General features: G+C 51.7%; 1 protein-coding gene across 1 annotated transcript; it reads left to right on the forward strand.

The window, feature by feature from the left end:
• Nucleotides 1–18: 18 nt before the first annotated feature.
• Nucleotides 19–19,178, forward strand: ETFB (electron transfer flavoprotein subunit beta). The gene is made up of 6 exons (XM_055237011.2): nt 19–223; nt 10,831–10,989; nt 11,325–11,483; nt 14,229–14,291; nt 17,539–17,697; nt 18,966–19,178. The coding sequence occupies exons 1-6, from the start codon at nt 167–169 to the stop codon at nt 19,134–19,136; spliced, it is 768 nt and encodes a 255-aa protein (XP_055092986.1). The 5' UTR covers nt 19–166; the 3' UTR covers nt 19,137–19,178.
• The last annotated feature ends 439 nt before the right edge of the window (nt 19,179–19,617 follow it).

Genomic DNA, 19,617 nt, shown 5'->3' on the forward strand with positions numbered 1-19,617 from the left:
CGATTGGTCCTCTGTCGGGGAGGCGGTCTCTGCAGCGGTTGACTGGCTGACCGTGCTGCGCACAGGCGCAGAGAGGGGCGCGGGGGCGTGGGGGGAGGAGTGGTGGGACGTCTGGACCGAGCGGCTGAGGGTGCGGGCTGACCCTGTAGGTGGCTGCGGCGGGAAGATGGCGGAGCTGCGCGCGCTCGTAGCTGTCAAGAGGGTCATCGACTACGCCGTGAAGGTGACCGGGCTCCCCTCTCCCACATCCCTGAGTCCCGCAGCCGTGTGCTTCCGGGGCCACGAGCGCACACTGGGTGGGGGTCTTCTCGTAACCCCCGACCTCTGCCGCTTTAATCCCCAAACGTCAAAGTCACACCTGAGGGCAAAAATCCAAGAGTGAAGTTCTAACATCCGATCCCTCCGGGGTCACGGCCATGTTCTCTTTTCCCTCGTTCTGGATTCACTCTCTTGATAACTGTTCAGAGTGAGTTGCTTTCTCCATTTCTTACCCACTGGAAGAAGTCATGATCCCTGTTTAACGCACGGAGAAACTGAGGCACAGAGAGGTCGCCCAGCTAGAGGAGGGCAGAGTCGAGAGTTCTATCCAGGTTCCTCTGACTGCTTTCACCCACTGGGCTGCATTGCTTACCGTTGTTCTATTATATTACCCGAAATGTGCTATAGAGGGAGTCAGACAGGGTCCCGTGGGGCCCCAGAAGCTGCTTTGCACCCTCCATAGCCACAGGGTGAGCCAGGAAGCTCTAGCTAGGGAGAGAGAAGTGTGTTTGCTAGAGATGAAAGTTCAAGGAGCCAACCTGACTGAGCTGGGGGTAGCTCACATTCTTCATGAAAGAGGTGGGGGAGGGCCCTCTCTGAGCGCCTGGCTTGTTGTCCCCAGAGGGAAGCTGATGTGGACAGAGGTGAATCAGACACGGTCTCTCAGGCCCGTTTCTCTCAATGCTTGGCCTGAACTGGACTGAAGATGGTGACTGTCTGTCCATGTGTGTCCTTCCCATCAGCCTGGGGACTTACCTCCGTGTCCCCAGCGTTACCTAGTGCGGGGCCTGGCACCCTGGAAGCCTCAGGGTGGGCAAAACCAGGGTCACAAAGTGGACACTGATACTGACCCTGCCTGCTTAGGGAGTGGGCTGGGGAAGAGGGTACAGGAGCCAGACTTGAGCATGAAAGTGTCAGTGATGATAGCAGCCAGCATTTAGTGGGTACTTATGTGCCAGGCATCGTTCCAAGTCCTTTGCAGAGATTAACCCATTCAGTCCTTTCAGTACCGTTTGTATTATTTATTATTATTATTATTTTTTGAGACAGAGTCTCGCTGTCGCCCAGGCTGGAGTGCAGTGGCGCGATCTCGGCTCACTGCAGGCTCCGCCCCCCGGGGTTCACGCCATTCTCCTGCCTCAGTCTCCCCAGTAGCTGGGACTACAGGCGCCCGCCACCTCGCCTGGATAATTTTTTTGTATTTTTAGTAGAGATGGGGTTTCACTGTGTTAGCCAGGATGGTCTCGATCTCCTGACCTCATGATCCACCCGCCTCGGCCTCCCAAAGTGCTGGGATTACAGGCCCAGCCTATTTATTATTTATTTTTATTTTTTGAGATGGAGTTTTGCTCTTTTTGCCCAGGCTGGAGTGCAGTGGCGCAATCTTGGCTCACTGCAACCTCCGCCTCCTGAGTTCAAGCAATTCTACTACCTCAGCCTCCCAGGTAGCTGGGATTACAGGCATGCGCCACCACGCCTGGCTAATTTTTTGTATTTTTAGTAGAGATGGGGTTTCACCATGTTGGTCAGGTTGGTCTCAAACTCCAGACTTCAGGTGATCCACCCGCCTGCCTCGGCCTCCCAAAGTGCTGGGAGGGATTATAGGCGTGAGCCACCGTGCCTGGCCTACCCTTTGTATTATTAATTCCATTGGATAGATGAGGAAACTGAGGCCTGTCAGATCTCCCAGCCAGTAAGTGGCAGAGTTACAATCAAAACCCCAGGCAAGTCTGGCTCTAGACTCTGCTCTCCCATCTCCCTCAATGCCCCCTGTCCTAATGACACCTCTGGCAGCACGTGACAGGGATGTCGCCTCCAGCCCCTTTGAGACACATTCCTCTTGGGGTCCTGGGACCCAACACTTGGTTTCCTCCAGGCTCTGACTGTTCATTACTTTCACATCTTTGGACTCCTACAGCTCCCTGGGCCTCCTCTCTCTATCCCAGCCCTGGCCTTCCCCGCCTGGCATGTCTGGGGTTGGATCCGTCTCCCCCATGGTGCAGGCCCACATTTGACTCAGCTCTGGTCCCAGCATCACTCAGCACAGAGCCTGGCACATGGATGTCTCTGGTGTGCTCAGGGAGAGAACAGAGGGGAAGCGTGAAGGCTGCGTTGAATCAGCTACTGTCCTTTCCAGAGGGTGCTGCCTTCCCCTCCCGCAGTGCTGCAGGGAGCTGCATTACATCCTGTCTTACTGGATGTGTCTGTCCTTTTCAGAACAAATAAATGATTCAGACCCTGCCAGCTTCCTCAACACCAGATTAGACCTGGGTAGACTGTCCCACCCCCTTTCCCTTCTCCCAAAGCTGTCAGTTCTCCACCCCCCGCCCTTCTTGCACTATTGTCTCTTAGTCTCATTGTCTCACCTGGACCCTCACCCTGGTCCTCCCTCACTCCCAGTCTCTCCCTCTCAGCCCACCTCTACCCAGCCTTAGGGGCCTTTCTGCACCCAGAGCTGACCCTGCTCTCCCCTGCTCCCAGCCTGCCTGTGGCTCCCCTGCACCCTCAGGACAGAGTCGCAGCCCCTCTGCCTGGCATTTAGGATGCTTTGTGGTCCAGCCTCCTCTTCATGGTCTGCTTCAGCCGTCCACTTCCCTCCTTGGACCCTCCCTTACCCTTTGTGCTTCCCGCCACTGTGACCTGCTCCTCCTGTCCTGACAGACCAGGCCGTGGCTCACCTGTTCCATGCCTTCTTCCAGCACCACCCTCCTACCTCTGCTTTCTGTCCTTTGTCCTGCCCAACTCCAACTCATGGATTATATCAAAATCTAGTGATTCTTGGCCAGGCACGGTGGCTCACACCTCTAATCCCTGCACTTTGCGAGGCCGAGGCGAGTGGATCAGTTGAGACCAGGCCAACATGGTGAAACCCCATCTCTACTAAAAATAAAAAATTTAGCCAGGCATGGTGGCACATTATCTGTAGTCCCAGCTATTCGGGAGGCTGAGGCAGGAGAATCGCTTGAACCTGGGAGGCAGAGGTTGCAGTGAGCCGGGATTGTGTCCCTCCACTCCAGCCTGGGTGACAGAGCTAGACTCAGTCTCAAAAAAACAAAGCAAACAATTTAGTGATTCTCTCTGGCATCGCCTCCTCCAGGAAGCCCCTGACCCTACACCCTCAGGCTGCCTTGGTATATCCCTGGGGGCTTCTGCAGTCCCTAGGTTTGCTTCCATCAGCACCCCCAGACTGGATTGGGATCCTCTGTTGACCCCATGTTCCCCACTGCCCTACTCCATCATCCCCAGGCTGGTAGCTCCCTGCAGAGAGGAGTCATGTCTGATCCACCTCTGTTCCCAGAATCACATGCTCACTCCGTGACCTCTTTCACCTCGTTGCTCAAACATCACCTTCTCTGGGAGGACTTCCCTGTTTGCCTCCTTAAAATCACAGGCCCCAGAGTCCCTGTGTTTTGCTGTGTTTTCCCCTATGCTTTGCAACTAGGAATGGAGAGGAAAGTATGTTTGCTGGAGATGAAAGTTCAAGGAGCCAACCTGAGTGGAGGGAGTGGCTCACATTCTCCATGAAAGAGGTGGGAGCAGGGGCACCCTCTGAGAGCCCAGCTTGTCCCCAGAGGGAAGCTGGTGTGGACACTTTGTAATCCACAGTGTCGTTTACTTATTGATTGCTCTGGTGTCTGTCGCTCCTTCTGGAATCTGAGCTCCAGGTGTGGGGAAGACAGTTAGATACGGTCACTGCTTCCTGAGACAGTGGGTGCACTACTAGAATAGTGCAGACCTCAGACCCTGAGCCCAGCGCCTACGTCCACTTCCTGCTGTGTGACCTTGAGGAAATTGCTTCACCACTCTGAGCCTCATTTTTCTCCTCTGTGCAATGGGGATAATGGTACTATCTACTTTATTGAGTTGTAATGAAAATTAAAGAAGCCCTTGGAACAGTGCCTGGCACACAGGGTTTGTTTTGTTTTATTTTTTGAGATGGAGTCTATCTCTGTTGCCTACGCTGGAGTGCAGTGGCAGGATCTCAGCTCACTGGAACCTCCACCTCCCAGGTGTAAGCAATTCTGCCTCAGCCTCCTGAGTAGCTGGGATTACATGTGTGAGCCACCACGCCTGGCTAATTTTTGTATTTTTAGTAGAAATGAGGTTTTGCTATGTTGGCCAGGCTGGTCTAGACCTCCTGACCTCATGATCCGCCTGCCTCGGCCTCCCAAAGTGCTGGGATTACAGGTGTGAGCCACTGTGACCAGCTGCAATAAGTGTTTTTATTGGGAGAATTAGTAAGGAAGTTTAGTTAGTCATTTATTCAAAACATAACAAATGCTGTGCTCAGAGTGTATTCGTGTGTGTGTGTGTGTGAGTGTGTATGTGTGTCTGGCTGTGTGCATGTTTCTGGGTATGTGCGTGTATCTAGCATTTTAATAGGTATTTGGCAACTCAGTAACACCCTGTCCTGTCCAGGGTTACATTTTCCAGGAAGCTGATGAAGCTTAACCTTCAGGGCCTCTTTCAAGACCCCAGGAGAAAGGCTGGTCCTGGTGGCTCACACCTGTAAACGCACACTTTGGGAGGCTGAGGCGGGCGGATCACGAGGTCAGGAGTTCAAGACCATCCTGGCCAACATAGTCAAACCCTGTCTCTACTAAAAATACAAAAATTAGCTGGGCGTGGTGGCAGGTGCCTGTAATCCCAGCTACTGGGGAGGCTGAGGCAGGAGAATCGCTTGAACCCAGAAGCGGAGTTTGCAGTGAGCCAAGATCATACTACTGCACCCCAGCCTGGGCGACAGAACAAGACTCCATGTCAAAAAGAGAGAAAGAGAGAGAGAGAGAGAAAAGAAAAGAGAATTCAAGAAGAGAAGAAAATCCCTCTTGCCTACAGTGGACAACAAATAGGAAGGCTGGCTCTCCTAGTGCCGTGGGCACACGTAGCCTCTTTCAGAGTCTCACAGTTCCCAAGACAGATTTGGGGTTAGACCCCTGGTCCTGCCACTTCTGTGCTGTGTGACGCTGGCCAAGGCACTTGGCCTCTCTGTGCCTCAGTTGCCTCATCTGTAAAATGAGACTGGTAATGCCAGTAACCAACCTCACAGGCTATTAGGATGGTCAAATGAGTTAATGCATATAAAACCCTTGACTCGTCTGCATGGGTCAGGGCTGCTTTTTAAAAATTTGTTCTGTTTTTTTTTTTTTTTTTTTTTTTTTTTTTTTGAGACAGAATCTGGTCTGTCACCCAGGCCGGAGTGCATTGGTGTGATCCTGCTCACTGCAACCTCCACCTCCTGGGTTCAAGCAATTCTCCTGCCTCAGCCTCCCAAGTAGCTGGAATTACAGGCACGTGCTACCACACTTGACGAATTTTTGTATTTTTAGTAGAGACAGGGTTTTACAATGTTGGCCAGGCTGGTCTCGAACTCCTGACCACAAGTGATCCACCCACCTCAGCCCCGCAAAGTGCTGGGATTACAGGTGTGAGCCACCACGCCCAGCTTTGAGGCTGTTTTTGATATTGGCGGGTATGTCGTTTCTTTAAGAGAAAGCCAGCAGTTAATGCTGAATGATTTACCTCAATTATAAAACTTTTTTTTTTTTTTTTTGAGACAAGGTCTAGCTCTGTCACCCAGGCTGGAGTGGCGCAGTCACAGCTCGCTGCAGCCTCGACCCTCCTGGGTTCAAGCCATCCTCCCACCTCAGCCTCCTCAGTAGGTGGGACTATAGGTGCACGCCACCATGACCTGCTAATTTTGTTTACTGGTAGAGACGGAGTCTCTCTATGTTGCCCAGGCTGGTCTTGAAATCCTGGGCTCCAGTGATCCTTCTTCAGTCTCCTAAGGTGCTGGGATTACAGGCATGAACTATCATTATTTAAAAAACAAACAAACAAGCTATCATTTTCACCCCTACCATTGTTTCCTGACTTATGTAATTTAACTAAACTGTTTTCCAAGCTTGAAATCAACTCAAACTTAATTGAGAAGATGAGCTAGTTTCTTTCCTCGGGTGTGTGTGTGTGTGTGTGCGTGTGTGTGCGTGTGTCTGGAAAGTTCTTACCTTTCTCCTCAGGAGTCAGGAGCCTGGGAATCAGGAGCTTGGGGCTGGGAGTTCTGCCAGAGTAAGAGCAAGAGCAAGATGTGACTTGAGGTCCTTCTGAAGCCTCCTTGACTCACAGCAAGAAGCTTGGGGCCTCTTACTGATGGGTGGGTGAGGTTCTTTTCTGTCTTAAAGGGGCAACTCCTATGTTTTGTTTTATTTTATTTTACTTTTTAAGAAAAAAGGCCAGGCACTGTGACTCACACCTGTAATCCCATCACTTTGGTAGGCCAAAGCAGGCGGATCACTTTAGGCCAGGAGTTCGAGACCAGCCTGGGAAACATGGGGAAACCCTTTCTCTACAAAAAGTAAAAAAAAAATTAGCCCGGCGTGGTGGTGCCCGCCTGTGGTCCCAGCTACTGGGGAGGCTGAAGTGGGAGGATCACCTGAGCCCGGGAGGTGGAGGTTGCAGTAAGGCAAGGTGGCACCACTGCACTCCATCCTGGACAACCAGAGAGATGAAAATAACAGCTCTTTCTCTTTCCTCTCCTCTTCCAGCTCCTCCTCCTCTTTCTCCTTTTTTTTTTTTTTTTTTGAGATGAGGTCTTGCTCTGTCACCCAGGTTACATGTAGTGGCATGATCACGGCTCACTGCACCCTTGACCTCCTGGGCTCAGGTGATCCTCCCGCCTCAGCCTCCTGAGTAGCTGGGACTACAGGTGTGCGCCACCACACCCGGCTGTTTTGTTGTTGTTGTTGTTGTTGTTTGTTTGTTTGTTTTGAGGTGGAGTCTTGCTCTGTTGCCCAGGCTGGAGTGCCGTGGCGCAATCTTGGCTCATTACAACCTCCACCTCCTGGGTTCAAGCAATTCTCCCTGCCCCAGCCTCCTGAGTAGCTGCAATTACAGGCATGCACTACCATGCCCAGCTAATTTTTTGTTTTTATTTTTAGTAGAGATGGGGTTTTGCCATGTTGGCCAGGCTGGTCTCGAACTCCAGACCTCAGGTGATCCGCCCACCTTGGCCTCCCAAAGTGCTGGGAGCACAGGCATGAGCCACCACGCCCAGCTGTTTTTGTTTTTGTTGTTGTTGTTGTTTGTAGAACCTGTTGCCCAGGCTAGTATCGAACTCCTGAGCACAAGCGATCCTTCCACCTTGGCCTCCCAAAGTTCTGGGATTACAGACATGAGCCACTGCGCCCGGTCTCCGTCCTCCATCTTTTACTGTTACCCTCTCCATGAGGCACAGCCAGAGTGGGAAGCCCCTTATGGGTCCCACCTTCTCATCTCGGATTCTGTCCTGCCTGTGGGAGGAACAGTTAGACCCACAGCCCCAGAGAAAAAGGGGCAGGGAAATAGCAAGAGTGTGCCAGTGCCCTCACCAGGCCCAGCTGCCACCCAAGATCTGCTCTGGCCAAGCCCTGGGTGGCGGCCACGTGGGAGAAGAGAAAGAGGGCAGGCCCCGGGCCGAATGGGGCAGCTCCCTAGCAAGCCTTCTCTGGATGTCCCTGGAGGCTTTTTAAACATTTGTGCCCCAAACCAAACTCGCCATCTTCCCGGCTCAGGCTGATGTACTGACTGGAAGCCACTCTTTGGTGTCATCTTTCCATCGCACACCATGGCCTGTCAGTTGCACCTCCAGAGACCTCTTGCATCTGTCTCTGCTGTCACGGCTGTCTGAGCCACTGTCACCTCTCACTTTGGTGACAAACAGCCACCCAGCTGTCTCCCCACTTCCTCTCATCCTTTTCCAATTTTCTCCACCAAGAATCCAGAATGACCTTATAAAAACTCAGGTTGGGCTGGGTGCGGTGGCTCACACCTGTAATCCCCTGCCTTTGGGAGGCCGAGGTGGGTGGATCACTGGAGGTCGGGAGTTCGAGACCAGCCTGGCCAACATAGTGAAACTCTGTCTCTATTAAAAATACAAAAAATTAGCTGGGCGTGATGGTGGGCGCCTGTAATCCCAGCTACTCGGGAGGCTGAGGCAGGAGAATCGCTTGAACTGGGGAGGCAGAGGTTGCAGTGAGCCGAGATCATGCCACTGCTCTCCAGCCTGGACGACAGAGCAAGACTCCATCTCAAAAAAAAAAAAAAAAAAGAAAACAAAGAGGATTGTGGTGGGCCAAGAAATAGCCCTCCAAAACAGCCAGGTTTCAATCCCTGGCACCTGAGAAGGGGAAATCACTTAGAAACGGTCTTTGCAGGCTGGCCATGGTGGCTCACGCCTGTAATCCCAGCACTTTGGGAGGCCGAGGAGGGCAGATCACCTGAGGTCAGGAGTTCGAGACCAGCCTGGCCAACATGGTGAAACCCTGTCTCTACTAAAAATACAAAAATTAGCTGGGCGTGGTGACGCATGCCTGTAATCCCAGCTACTTGGGAGGCTGAGGCAGGCGAATTGCTTGAACCCAGGAGGCAGAGGTTGCAGTGAGCTGAGATTTCACCACTGTACTCCAGCCTCGGCAATAGAGTGAGAGCCCATCTAAAAAAAAAAAAAAAATATATATATATATATATATATAAACAGGGTCTTTGCAGATGTGATTAAGTTAAGCATCTTGAGATGGGGGCATTATCCTGGATTATTTAGGTGGGCCCTAAATGCCATCTCAAGAGTCCTTATAAGAGAGAGACAGAGGGAGACTAGACACACAGAGAGAGGAGAAGGCACGTGAAGACAGAGCTGAGGGTGCTGGCATTGAAGATAAAGCGATGCAGCCACAAGCCAGGGAGTGTCAGCAGAAGCTAGAGGAGGCAAGAAACATGTTGCCCCTGGGGCCTGCAGACCCCTTGGTCTCACCCTGGTGACACTGACTTTGGACTTCTGGCCTCCAGAGCTGTAAGATTCTAAGCCACCAAGTATGTGGTGATTTGTTATGGCAGCTGAGAGAAACTAATAGGAGAGTGGTTAGTGGTTCACGCTACACCCTGGTCTACACTGGAAGCCTCTCTCCCTGGCACACGATGGTGTCCCCAGGATCCAACTCAGAGCCAGGCGCACAGTGGGGCCCAGGAGAGACAAAAACGATGTGCAGAGGCAAATGGGTGGGGTTTGCCACCCACCTCCCTTACCTCCCTTGTCTGTTTAGCAAAGAGGTCTTTGGTGCTGATGTTTTCCAAATTAGGTTGTGAACATGTGTGATCATGACATCCAGGCAGAGGGCTGGCATTTTTCTGAAAAAGGGTAGAAAATGTCAGGGTATGGTGTGTGTATAGCCAGGGTAAGTATAGGGTAAGTATTGGTCACTGACCCTTACACTGCAGTGGCATTTGTGAAACAGGTCAGGGTCACTGGTCATGTTGTCTAAGGTGTTATCCGAGCTTGTTTCACAAGCAAGAGAATTAAAGAGCATAGACCACCCAAAGGGTGAGGTTGGAGTGAAAGTTTAATAAGCAAAAGAAGAAAGCTCTCCGCAGAGGACAGAGGAGCCCAAGCAGGTTGCCCCATTTTTTTTTTTTTTTTTTTTTTTGAGACAGAGTCTCGCTCTGTCGCCCAGGCTGGAGTGCAGTGGCGCAATCTCAGCTCACTGCAAGCTCCGCCTCCCGGGTTCAGGCCATTCTCCTGCCTCAGCCTCTCCGAGTAGCTGGGACTACAGGCGCCCGCCACCTCGCCCGGCTAATTTTTTGTATTTTTAGTAGAGACGGGGTTTCAGCGTGGTCTCGATCTCCTGACCTTGTGATCTGCCTGCCTCGGCCTCCCAAAGTGCTGGGATTACAAGCGTGAGCCACCGCGCCCGGCCGCAGGTTGCTATTTTTACAGTTGATTCCAAAAGCTTTTATAAGAAACTCCTCTCATCTCTGTAGCTGTTTGAGTATCTTATCTGTAAAGCTATCTGCATAACTCTCCGTTATCTATGTAGTTGTGGGTACATCTTTAGGCAAGCACAAAGCTCCGCTTCTCTTGTTTGTGTAACCGTGGGTTTGTTTTAGGTAAGCTCCACCCCTCCCTGTGCAAGTTCCTACGGAGACCACCATGTACTTGCCTGAAAAGGGGAGGGAACTTTTCCTGGGAGCCTGTCAATCACACAAAGAACAAAAGGCTTCTGTGCTGGACCTGCTTGCTTGTCTGTGCAGGTGCAGCCTGAGTTTTCCCCAGGCTGCTCTATTGTTGCCTGTAGCTGTGATTTTTCAGGCAGGCTGCTTCTCTGAGGACCAGCCTTAACTGTCTACCTAACTGATTTTTCCTTTTCTTCTCCTCATTTGTATTTATGTATCAGTGTGTTATGTATTTATATACACTTGGAGATATGGTAAAATGCACCTCTCACTGTGGGTTACCATAAATGCTGTAAATGTGAGAAACAGTCTTTCAGGCCTGAGAGGAGCAGTGACACAGTAAGGATGATCAAGTCAGATGTCCCTGGTACCCAGGAATGGCTGGATGAGAGAAGGAGACAGGGTGACCTGCCCCTGCCTACAAACTCTAACCCAGTTCTGTCCCTGGAGCTGTGTGACCCTGGACAAGGCCCTGCCCCTTTCCAGGCTGTTGTTGTCCTCATCCAGCCTGGGAGAGGGTTGGCGCTGAGGCCCCCACCTTCTTGCCTGTTTCCTCTTGACCCCGCCCCCTCCCCTCCTGCTGAGCAGATCCGAGTGAAGCCTGACAGGACCGGGGTGGTCACGGATGGCGTGAAGCACTCCATGAACCCCTTCTGTGAGATCGCAGTGGAGGAGGCTGTGCGGCTCAAGGAGAAGAAGCTGGTGAAGGAGGTCATCGCCGTCAGCTGTGGGCCTGCACAGTGCCAGGTGCTCGGGGTCTCAGGGAGGGGCCTGGACTCCTGGGTCTGAGGGAGGAGGGGCTTGTCCTGGACTCCTGGGTCTGAGGGAGGAGGGGCTGGACCTGGACTCCTGGGTCTGAGGGAGGAGGGGCTGGACCTGGACTCCTGGGTCTGAGGGAGGAGGGGCTGATAGCCTGGATTCCTGGGTCTGAGGAAGGAGGGCATGGGGGCCTGGACTCCTGGGGCTGAGGGAGGAGGGGATGGGGGCCTGGACTCTTGGGTCTGAGGGAGAAGGGGCTGGGGGCCAGACTCCTAGGTCCCCCTGAGGATAGCAGCCAAGTCAAGCCCCTCTGTCCTCGGCAGGAGACCATTCGTACTGCCCTGGCCATGGGTGCAGACCGAGGTATCCACGTGGAGGTGCCCCCAGCAGAAGCAGAACGCTTGGGTCCCCTGCAGGTGGCCCGGGTCCTGGCCAAGCTGGCAGAGAAGGAGAAGGTGGACCTAGTGCTGCTGGGCAAACAGGTAGCTGTGGTCAGCCCTCCCTGTGCCCCCTTGCTCATCCCTGCTTGGGAGGAGGGTAGTGGAGATATGGGATGAGACAGCAGGTGGCCAGGACCAGGGCATTCAGCCACTCCAGGCTGAGCAGCTTGGGACTTTGCTGACCCTCCTGACAGAGAGTTTGAACAGGGAGGACAGAGTCCCTCTGGGGGTTACAAAGATCCTCTTGGGCCAGGCACAGTGGCTCATGCCTGTCATCTCAGCACTTTGGGAGGCTGAGGTGGGTGGATCACTTGAGGTCGGGAGTTAGAGATTAGCGTGGCCAACATGGTGAAACCCCATCTCTTCTAAAAATACAAAAATTAGCCGGGTGTGGTGGCACCTGCCTGTAATCCCAGCTACTTGGGAGGCTGAGGCATGAGAATCACTGGAACCTGGGAGGCGGAGGTTGCAGTGATACAAGATCGCACCACTGCACATCAGGCACCACTGCACTCCTGCCTGGGAGCAGAGCGAGACTCTGTCTCAAAAAAAAAGAAAAAAAAAGAAGAAAGATCCTTTTAGGTGAGTTTAGAGGCTGGGAGGCTGAGGTGATGGTCACGTGGGGAGAATGAGGCCTCGGCCAAAGGTGACAGGACAGAGCAGAGACATGATGTGGCAGGAGAGACTGGGCTTAGCATGGGGAGGGGGGGCAGGGAGGAGGCAAGGACAGTGCCTGGGTCTGCCTTGGTAACACAGGTGGGAAACCCAGGAAGAACAGGAGGTTAGAGGAGGATCCTACATGGGGTGTGTGAAGAACCCAGGAGACATCGATGCAGGTTCAGAAGACAGGCCTGGGCTTGAAACAGAGACTTAAGAATTTTGGAGGGCACTGGGGAGCTATGGGAGGTCTATGAGCAGAAGAGGGGCAGGATCAGCACTAGTGCAGGAAGAGTCCCCCTGGGCTTTGAGAATGGACTGGAAGGGGAGATTGGAGGCCAGGAGTTAGGGAAGGAGATTAGGGCTGGGTGAGGACCCGACCAGAACCTTCTCTGCCACACTGGTGCTCCCCACTGAGACAGAGGTACATGGGGCTCATCTGTTCCCCCAGGAGACCCTGAGGCACCACCTCTCCTCAGGGGTAGCTCATCTCATTTGAGGACAAACCTCATGGCCTCAACCAGGGAAGGGGCAGAAGAGGGACGTCAGAAGAGCCACAGGCAGACGGGAGTGAGAAGAGCCAGGGAATTAGGGATGGAGGCTGAGAAGGAAGGCCAAAGACTGCAAGGTATGTTAAGCAGAGTGCGGAGACAGCAGAGCACAGCAGGCTCAGGTAGAGCTGGGGCCCCCAGAGAGAGATGGGGATCCCAGGGCCAGGTCAGTTCTGGGACAAAGAGGAGGCTGGTGGGTCCAGGTAGGTCACTGGGTATCCTGCCCAGCCCTGAGAAAGTCAGAAGAAAACAGAGAGAGATTACCAACAGCAGGGGCATCACAGTACAGACAGTCAACTGCGGCCGAAGGGCCTACCTGGAGAACAGGCCAAAAAGGCAGGGCCTGGGTGGGGCTGCAGAGGCCGAGGTGTTGGAAGCGTGGCCTTTGCAGCCCCCTGCGTTTGCTGGTGGTTCTCAGACTCCGATGTCCTACCTGTCCTGGGCCAGGGACAGTTCCTGGGGCCAGGGCCTCCAGCTGGGGAAATGCCTGATGAACTGGTCAAGATGCTGTTTGTTCTAGGAAGCAGATTCACAACTCAAACTGGCTTAAGCCAGAAAGCGAATTTATTATCTCACGTAAATCAGGGGCTTCAGGCACAGCTTGATCCAGGGTCACCTATGAGCTGTAGGGTCCCCTCTACCTTGGCTTCACTGTCTGCATCTCCAGGCTCAGATCCCACCAGCCCAGTGACCCCAGCAGAAAGAAAGGAGCCTCTTTCCCAAGGGCTCCAGGAAACTCCCAGGGCTGACGCTTCTTTGGTGCAGCCTGAGTCATGTGCCCCTCCCTGAACCAATCACTGGGTTGGGGCTAGAATGTCCTCGCTGGCCCAGATCCCGTTCATGCAGCTGCCCAGGGGCCACATAGGGCGGGACTCCTGAGAGGCTTTATACAGAGGGCAGAGACTTGGCGACAGGGATTCCAAATGGCCCCACATGTCCCTGGACAAGTGGCTGCTTATCTCTGGGCCCAAGTGAGGGAATCATTCTAGACCAAAAGTCAGTGAACTATGGCCCACAGCGACCTCTGATTTGTAAATAAAGCTTTATTGGAACATCACCACATACATTCATTTACATATTATTTACGGCTGCCTGTGCACTACAACAGCAGAGCTGAGTCACTGTGACAGAGACCGTATGACCTGCAAAGCCTAAAATATTTACTACATCTGTTCCACTATAGAAAAAGTTTGCCAACCCGACTGGGTGCGGTGACTCATGCCTGTAATCCCAGAGCTTTGGGGGATCATCTGAGGTCAGGAGTTCAAGACCAGCCTGGCCAACATGTTGAAACCCTGTCTCTACTAGAAATACAAAAATTAGCTGGGCGTGGTGTTGGGTGCCTGTAATCCCAGCTACTCAGGAGGCTGAGGCAGGAGAATTGCTTGAACCCAAGAGGCGGAGGTTGCAGTGAGCCAAGATCGTACCATTGCACTCCAGCCTGGGTGACAGAGCAAGACTCTGTCTCAAAAAGAAAAAAAAGAAAGAAAAAGTTTGCCAACCTCTGTTCTAGACAGAGGCCCGAATGGTCCATGAGCTCCACTGATTGTCATACAGTCTTCTCTCTCTCCCCATTCAGGCCATCGATGATGACTGTAACCAGACAGGGCAGATGACAGCTGGATTTCTCGACTGGCCACAGGTGAGACTGGAGTGGGGAGCACCTGCTGAGGGCCAGGCCCTCATCCTTCAAACTTCATTTCTGCCTCAAGGCCTTTGCATTTGCTGTTCTCTCCTCCTGGAACACTGTTCCCTCAGATTGCCTCATGGCTTTCTTGTTCCCCTCCTTGAGGTCTCTGCTGAGGTATCACCTCTTCAAAGGGGCCTTTCTTGCCATCCTACGTGAAATACTCATGCCCACCCCCTCAATTCCAGGTTTCCCAATCCCCATCTCTGCCAGTCCAATAGAAATGCAGGCTGGGCCCAGGGATGGTGACTCATGCCTGTAATCCCAGCACTTTGGGTGGCCGAGGCAGGCGGATCACTTGAGGTCAGGAGGAGTTTGAGACCAGCCTGGCCAACATGTTGAAAGCCCATCTCTACTAAAAATTTAAAAATTAGCTGGGTGTGGTGGCGTGCGCCTATAGTCTCAGCTACTCGGGGGGCTGAGGGAGGAGAATTGCTTGAACTCGGGAGGCGGAGGTTACAGTGAGGCAAGATCGCACCCCACTGCACTCCAGCCTGGCAACAGAGGGAGGCTCCGTCTCAGAAAAAAGAAATGCAGGCTTGGCACAGTGGCTCACACCTATAGTCCTCGCACTTTGGGAGGCCAAGGTGGGAGGATTACTTGAGCCCAGGAGTTCGAGACCAGCCTTGGCAACATAGTTGGACCCCATCTCTACCAAAAAAGAAAAGTTAGCTGGGTGTGGTGGCATATGCCTGTAATCCCAGCCTCAGGAGGCTGAGGTGGGAGGATCCCTTGAGCTCGGGAGGCCGAGACTGCAGTGAGTTGTGATCGTACCACTGCACTCCAGTCTGGGTGAAAGAGGGAAACCCTGTCTCAAAAAAAAAAAAAAAAAAAAAAAAGAAGCAAGGCACATAGGCAAATTAAAAATTTTTCACAGCTACATAAAAAAGTAAAAAGAAACAGACAAAATTATATTTTATTTCACCCCATTATGTCTAAAATGTTATTTTAACATGTAATCAACATAAAAAATATTAAGATACATATGCTCTACAAGCAATGGGATTACGTCCTGATAAACCCATCATAAACTGAAAATATTGTAACTGAAAGAATGCATTTAATATACTTAATCTACCAAATATCATAGCTGAGCCCAGCCTACCTTAAACATGTCACAACACTTAACGTTAGCCTACAGTGGGGTAAAATAATCTAACATAAAGCCTATTTTATAATGAAGTGCTAAATATCCCATGTAATTTATCAAATACTGTACTGGAACTAAAAAAACGGAATGGTTGTACAGACACTGGCAGTATGGTTTCTACTGAATGTTTACCACTGTCACACCATCGGAAAACTGAAAAATCTTAATTCCAACTGTCATAAGTCAGGGACCATCTGTATTTTACGTTTTTTGGATTTTCTTTGTACTAAATCTTCAAAATTCAGCATGTATTTTATATTTACAGCACATCTCAATTCAGGTGCTAAATTTCTATGAGAAACACATTCCTAAAGATGACAGTTGAAATAGATTTACACACCCAAGTTGTTCAAAACAAACTTAAAAGTTTTCTAGTAACTGCATTTCCAGTAACTGCATTGGGTATCTGTGTTGTTTTTTTTTTTTAAAACAGCTTCATTGAGTTATTTACCTACAATAAACTGCACATGTCTAAGTTGCACAATTTGTTAAGTTTGCTTTTCTTAAACACTTTTATTTAGATAGAGATGGGGGGTCTCACTATGTTGCCCAAGCTGGTCTTTAACTTCTGGGCTCAAGCAATCTGCTCACCTCAGCCCTCCAAAATCTGATAAGTTTTGATATGTGTTACATCCATGAAATCATCACCACAATCATGATAATGTATCTTGAATTCTCAGTATTTATTTATTTTTATTTTTTTGAGGTAGAGTCTTGTTCTGTCCCCAGGCTGGAGTGCAGTGGCACGATCTTGGCTCACTGCAGCCTCCACCTCCCGAATTTAAGTGATTCTCCTGCCTCAGCCTCCCGAGTAGATCGGATTACAAGCACGCATCACCATGCCTGGAAAATTTTTGTATTTTTAGTAGAGACAGGGTTTCGCCATGTTGGCCAGGCTGATCTCGAACTCCTGACCTCAAGTGATCCACCCGCCTTGGCCCCTCAAAGTGCTGGCATTACAGGCATGAGCCACTGCGCCTGGCCAAATTATCAGTATTTAAATTTAAATAAAATTTAAAAATTCATTCCTCAGCTGCACTGGCTGGGCAGCCACACGCGGCCAGTGGCTACTGGATGGGACAACACATTCAAAACCATTAACCTGTTTTATCTTCAAAGCATTTATCACTGTCTGACTAGCTTCTCCAACACTGCGCCCTTCTTGCTCTCATATCATGTGTCTTATTTTCTTCTTATTCCTTCTGATTGGAAATGATCTCATTTGTGTGTGTGTGTTTTTCCCTGGTGACTGGTTGTCTTCCCTGGCAGAATATGAGCCTACCCAAGCTGGTGCTTCACCGGTCATGTTCACAGTGTGTCTCCAGGGGCAGGCTCATAAGGGCAGTAGGAGGAGGTTGTGAATGGAGGGATGTGATGTTCACACTAAGACCTGAAAAATGTGTCCAGTTAATAAGTGGACAGGGAGAAAGTACATTAGACAAAGAGGAGCGTAGGTGGCATCAGTTACCAGGGGAGGAAATGTCGATTCAGGACTGAGGGAGCTGGCTAGAGGATGGGGTACCAGAAGGTGGTTTAAGGACTGGTGTGGACACACACAGTTCTGTTGTCTCCCCAGTGCAGGGGCCTCACAGGGGACTGTTGGGAGCCAGATTGTCAGCATTTGGATTTACCAGCTGTGGGTAGCAGTGGGCATGTAACTCAGCATCTTGCTGCCTCAGTTTCTCTCATCTGTAAAGTGGGGATAATAACATTTACCTCATAAAGTTCCTGCGAGGATTCAATGATTTGACACATCAGTTGCTTAGCACAGGGCCCAGCACGCAGTACATGTTCACTGTCAGGAAGGCAGGGAGGCCTCACTGGCAGCATCAGGACATAGGACATCAGGACATACACCGTGGCTCTCAGGGAAAGGAAAGAGACCCTCTCCCAGGTGTACAAGGTCGATTCTGAACCTCATGGGACCCTGCCTTGTTCGCCCCCTCATTCATTCACTTGTCCGTGCGTGTACTCAGTAGTGGCATAAGTGGACTGCTCGGGTTGGAGCTGAATTAGCCTCACCCACTCTCCTTCTACACTGTCCCTCCTCAGGGCACATTCGCCTCCCAGGTGACGCTGGAGGGGGACAAGTTGAAAGTGGAGCGGGAGATCGATGGGGGCCTGGAGACCCTGCGCCTGAAGCTGCCAGCTGTGGTGACAGCTGACCTGAGGCTCAACGAGCCCCGCTACGCCACGCTGCCCAACATCATGGTGAGCCCCTGGCCAGCGGGCACTGAGAGCCTGCGGGTGGCAAGCACATTGCCAGCCCAGTGCCCCCCCCCGTGATCGCACATGGGGAGGGAAGGATCCAAAGGAGGTCTCGTGCACAGGAAGCCGTCACCTGGAGTTTGGCTGATAGAGTTTGCTGGGTCATCTCTGCCAATACTGAGAGTTCATGGGGGCTGCTTTGGCTAGCAGGGAGGGCTTGCTGGTATCTAGGCCAGTAGAAAGGCTTCGCTGGGCAGCAGAAAGTGTTCCCCTTGTCATTCCAGCCAGTGGAACAAGTTCACTGGGTCATCTTGGTTCATTAGGGAGGGTCCCCTTGGTAATTTTTGCCAATGTGAAGTTACTGTGTAGATCATCTTGGCTAACTAGGAAGGGTGCATGGGGTCTCTTGGCTAACAGGTAGAGTTCACTAATCATCATGGCCAGTAGGATGGGTTCACTGGGTCATCTTGGCCAATATTAACAGTTTAGTGGGTCATCTCAGCCAATAGAGAATATTCATCTCAGCCAACAGGGAGGGTTCATTGGATCATCTAAACTAATGGGGAGGGTTCAGTGAGTCATTTCAGCCATTACAGAGTGTTCACTACATCATCTCAGCCTATAGGGAGAGTTCAGTGTATCATCTCAGCCTATAGGGAGAGTTCAGTGCATCATCTCAGCCTATAGGGAGGGTTCAGTGCATCATCTCAGCCTATAGGGAGGGTTCAGTGCATCATCTCAGCCTATAGGGAGGGTTCAGGGCATCATCTCAGCCTATAGGGAGGGTTCAGGGCATCATCTCAGCCTATAGGGAGGGTTCAGTGCATCATCTCAGCCTATAGGGAGGGTTCAGGGCATCATCTCAGCCTATAGGGAGGGTTCAGTGCATCATCTCAGCCTATAGGGAGGGTTCAGGGCATCATCTCAGCCTATTGGGAGCCTTCAGCATGCCATCTCAACCAAAAGTCCACTGAGTCATTACTACCAAAAGGATGGATTTGCCAGTCTGTTGCAGCCAGTGAAGGGCTTCCTGATTTGGTTACCTAAAGGAGGACTGCTGCAGTAGTTGGGCCTCCCAGGGCCTCCTAGCCAGCAGGAGTTGTCCACACCAGGTGTGGCCCTGTGAGAAGTTTCGTGTGTCCTGGCCAGTGGGTGGGTCCAGAGGGTTCAGCCCATGGGACTGGTCTGCAGGCCTGGCACCCATGGGAAGGAGGTGGCAGGAGGGTGGCAGGAGTTCCACAGCCCTGTGAACAATGGCTTCCCATGTGCAGAAAGCCAAGAAGAAGAAGATCGAGGTGATCAAGCCTGGGGACCTGGGTGTGGACCTGACCTCCAAGCTCTCTGTGATCAGTGTGGAGGACCCGCCCCAGCGCACAGCCGGCGTCAAGGTGGAGACCACTGAGGACCTGGTGGCCAAGCTGAAGGAGATTGGGCGGATTTGAGCCCCTCCCAGAGATGGCAATAAAACTGACTCTCAACATCTATCTCTGTTAACTTATTTCCTAGAGACCCATTATTTGGTTCACTCAACATTTACTTGAGTCTTTTGTGTGCCAGGCCCTGTGGATCCAGTCCCTGCCCATGAGGAGCCTCTATATTGATGCGGGGGACAATGAGGACAAAGGCAGCTGTAATTCGGGGTGAAGTATGCTAGAAGTGGAGGCACACTGGGCCCGTGGGAACCCAACTGGGGGACCTGGCCTGGCCCAGCCCGTGGGGTCAGAGATTTCCCAGGGAGATGACTTCCAAGTTGAGTGTTGGAACACAAATATCAGTGAGGTAGGTGACAAGGGCTTTTATCCACGATGTTTGCAGGACACTCATTGTCTCTTGTGTCCCCAGTCTCAGCAGGGACACAGGAGAGAATGAGGCCAGAAGCTGTGGTTCTGCTGTGAGACAGACAAGCCACAGAGAATCAAAACT

Source organism: Symphalangus syndactylus, chromosome 13 (genome assembly GCF_028878055.3).
Source record: "Symphalangus syndactylus isolate Jambi chromosome 13, NHGRI_mSymSyn1-v2.1_pri, whole genome shotgun sequence".
Classification (NCBI taxonomy): Eukaryota; Metazoa; Chordata; class Mammalia; order Primates; family Hylobatidae; genus Symphalangus; species Symphalangus syndactylus.

What these genes read in the sequence shown, in the direction of transcription:
- ETFB (XM_055237011.2), top strand. Translation starts at nt 167, where the DNA reads ATGGCGGAGCTGCGCGCGCTCGTAGCTGTCAAGAGGGTCATCGACTAC. An exon ending in TCATCGACTACGCCGTGAAG is followed by an intron (nt 224 to 10,830) that starts GTGACCGGGCTC and finishes CCTGCTGAGCAG; the next exon opens with ATCCGAGTGAAGCCTGACAG. An exon ending in GTGGGCCTGCACAGTGCCAG is followed by an intron (nt 10,990 to 11,324) that starts GTGCTCGGGGTC and finishes TGTCCTCGGCAG; the next exon opens with GAGACCATTCGTACTGCCCT.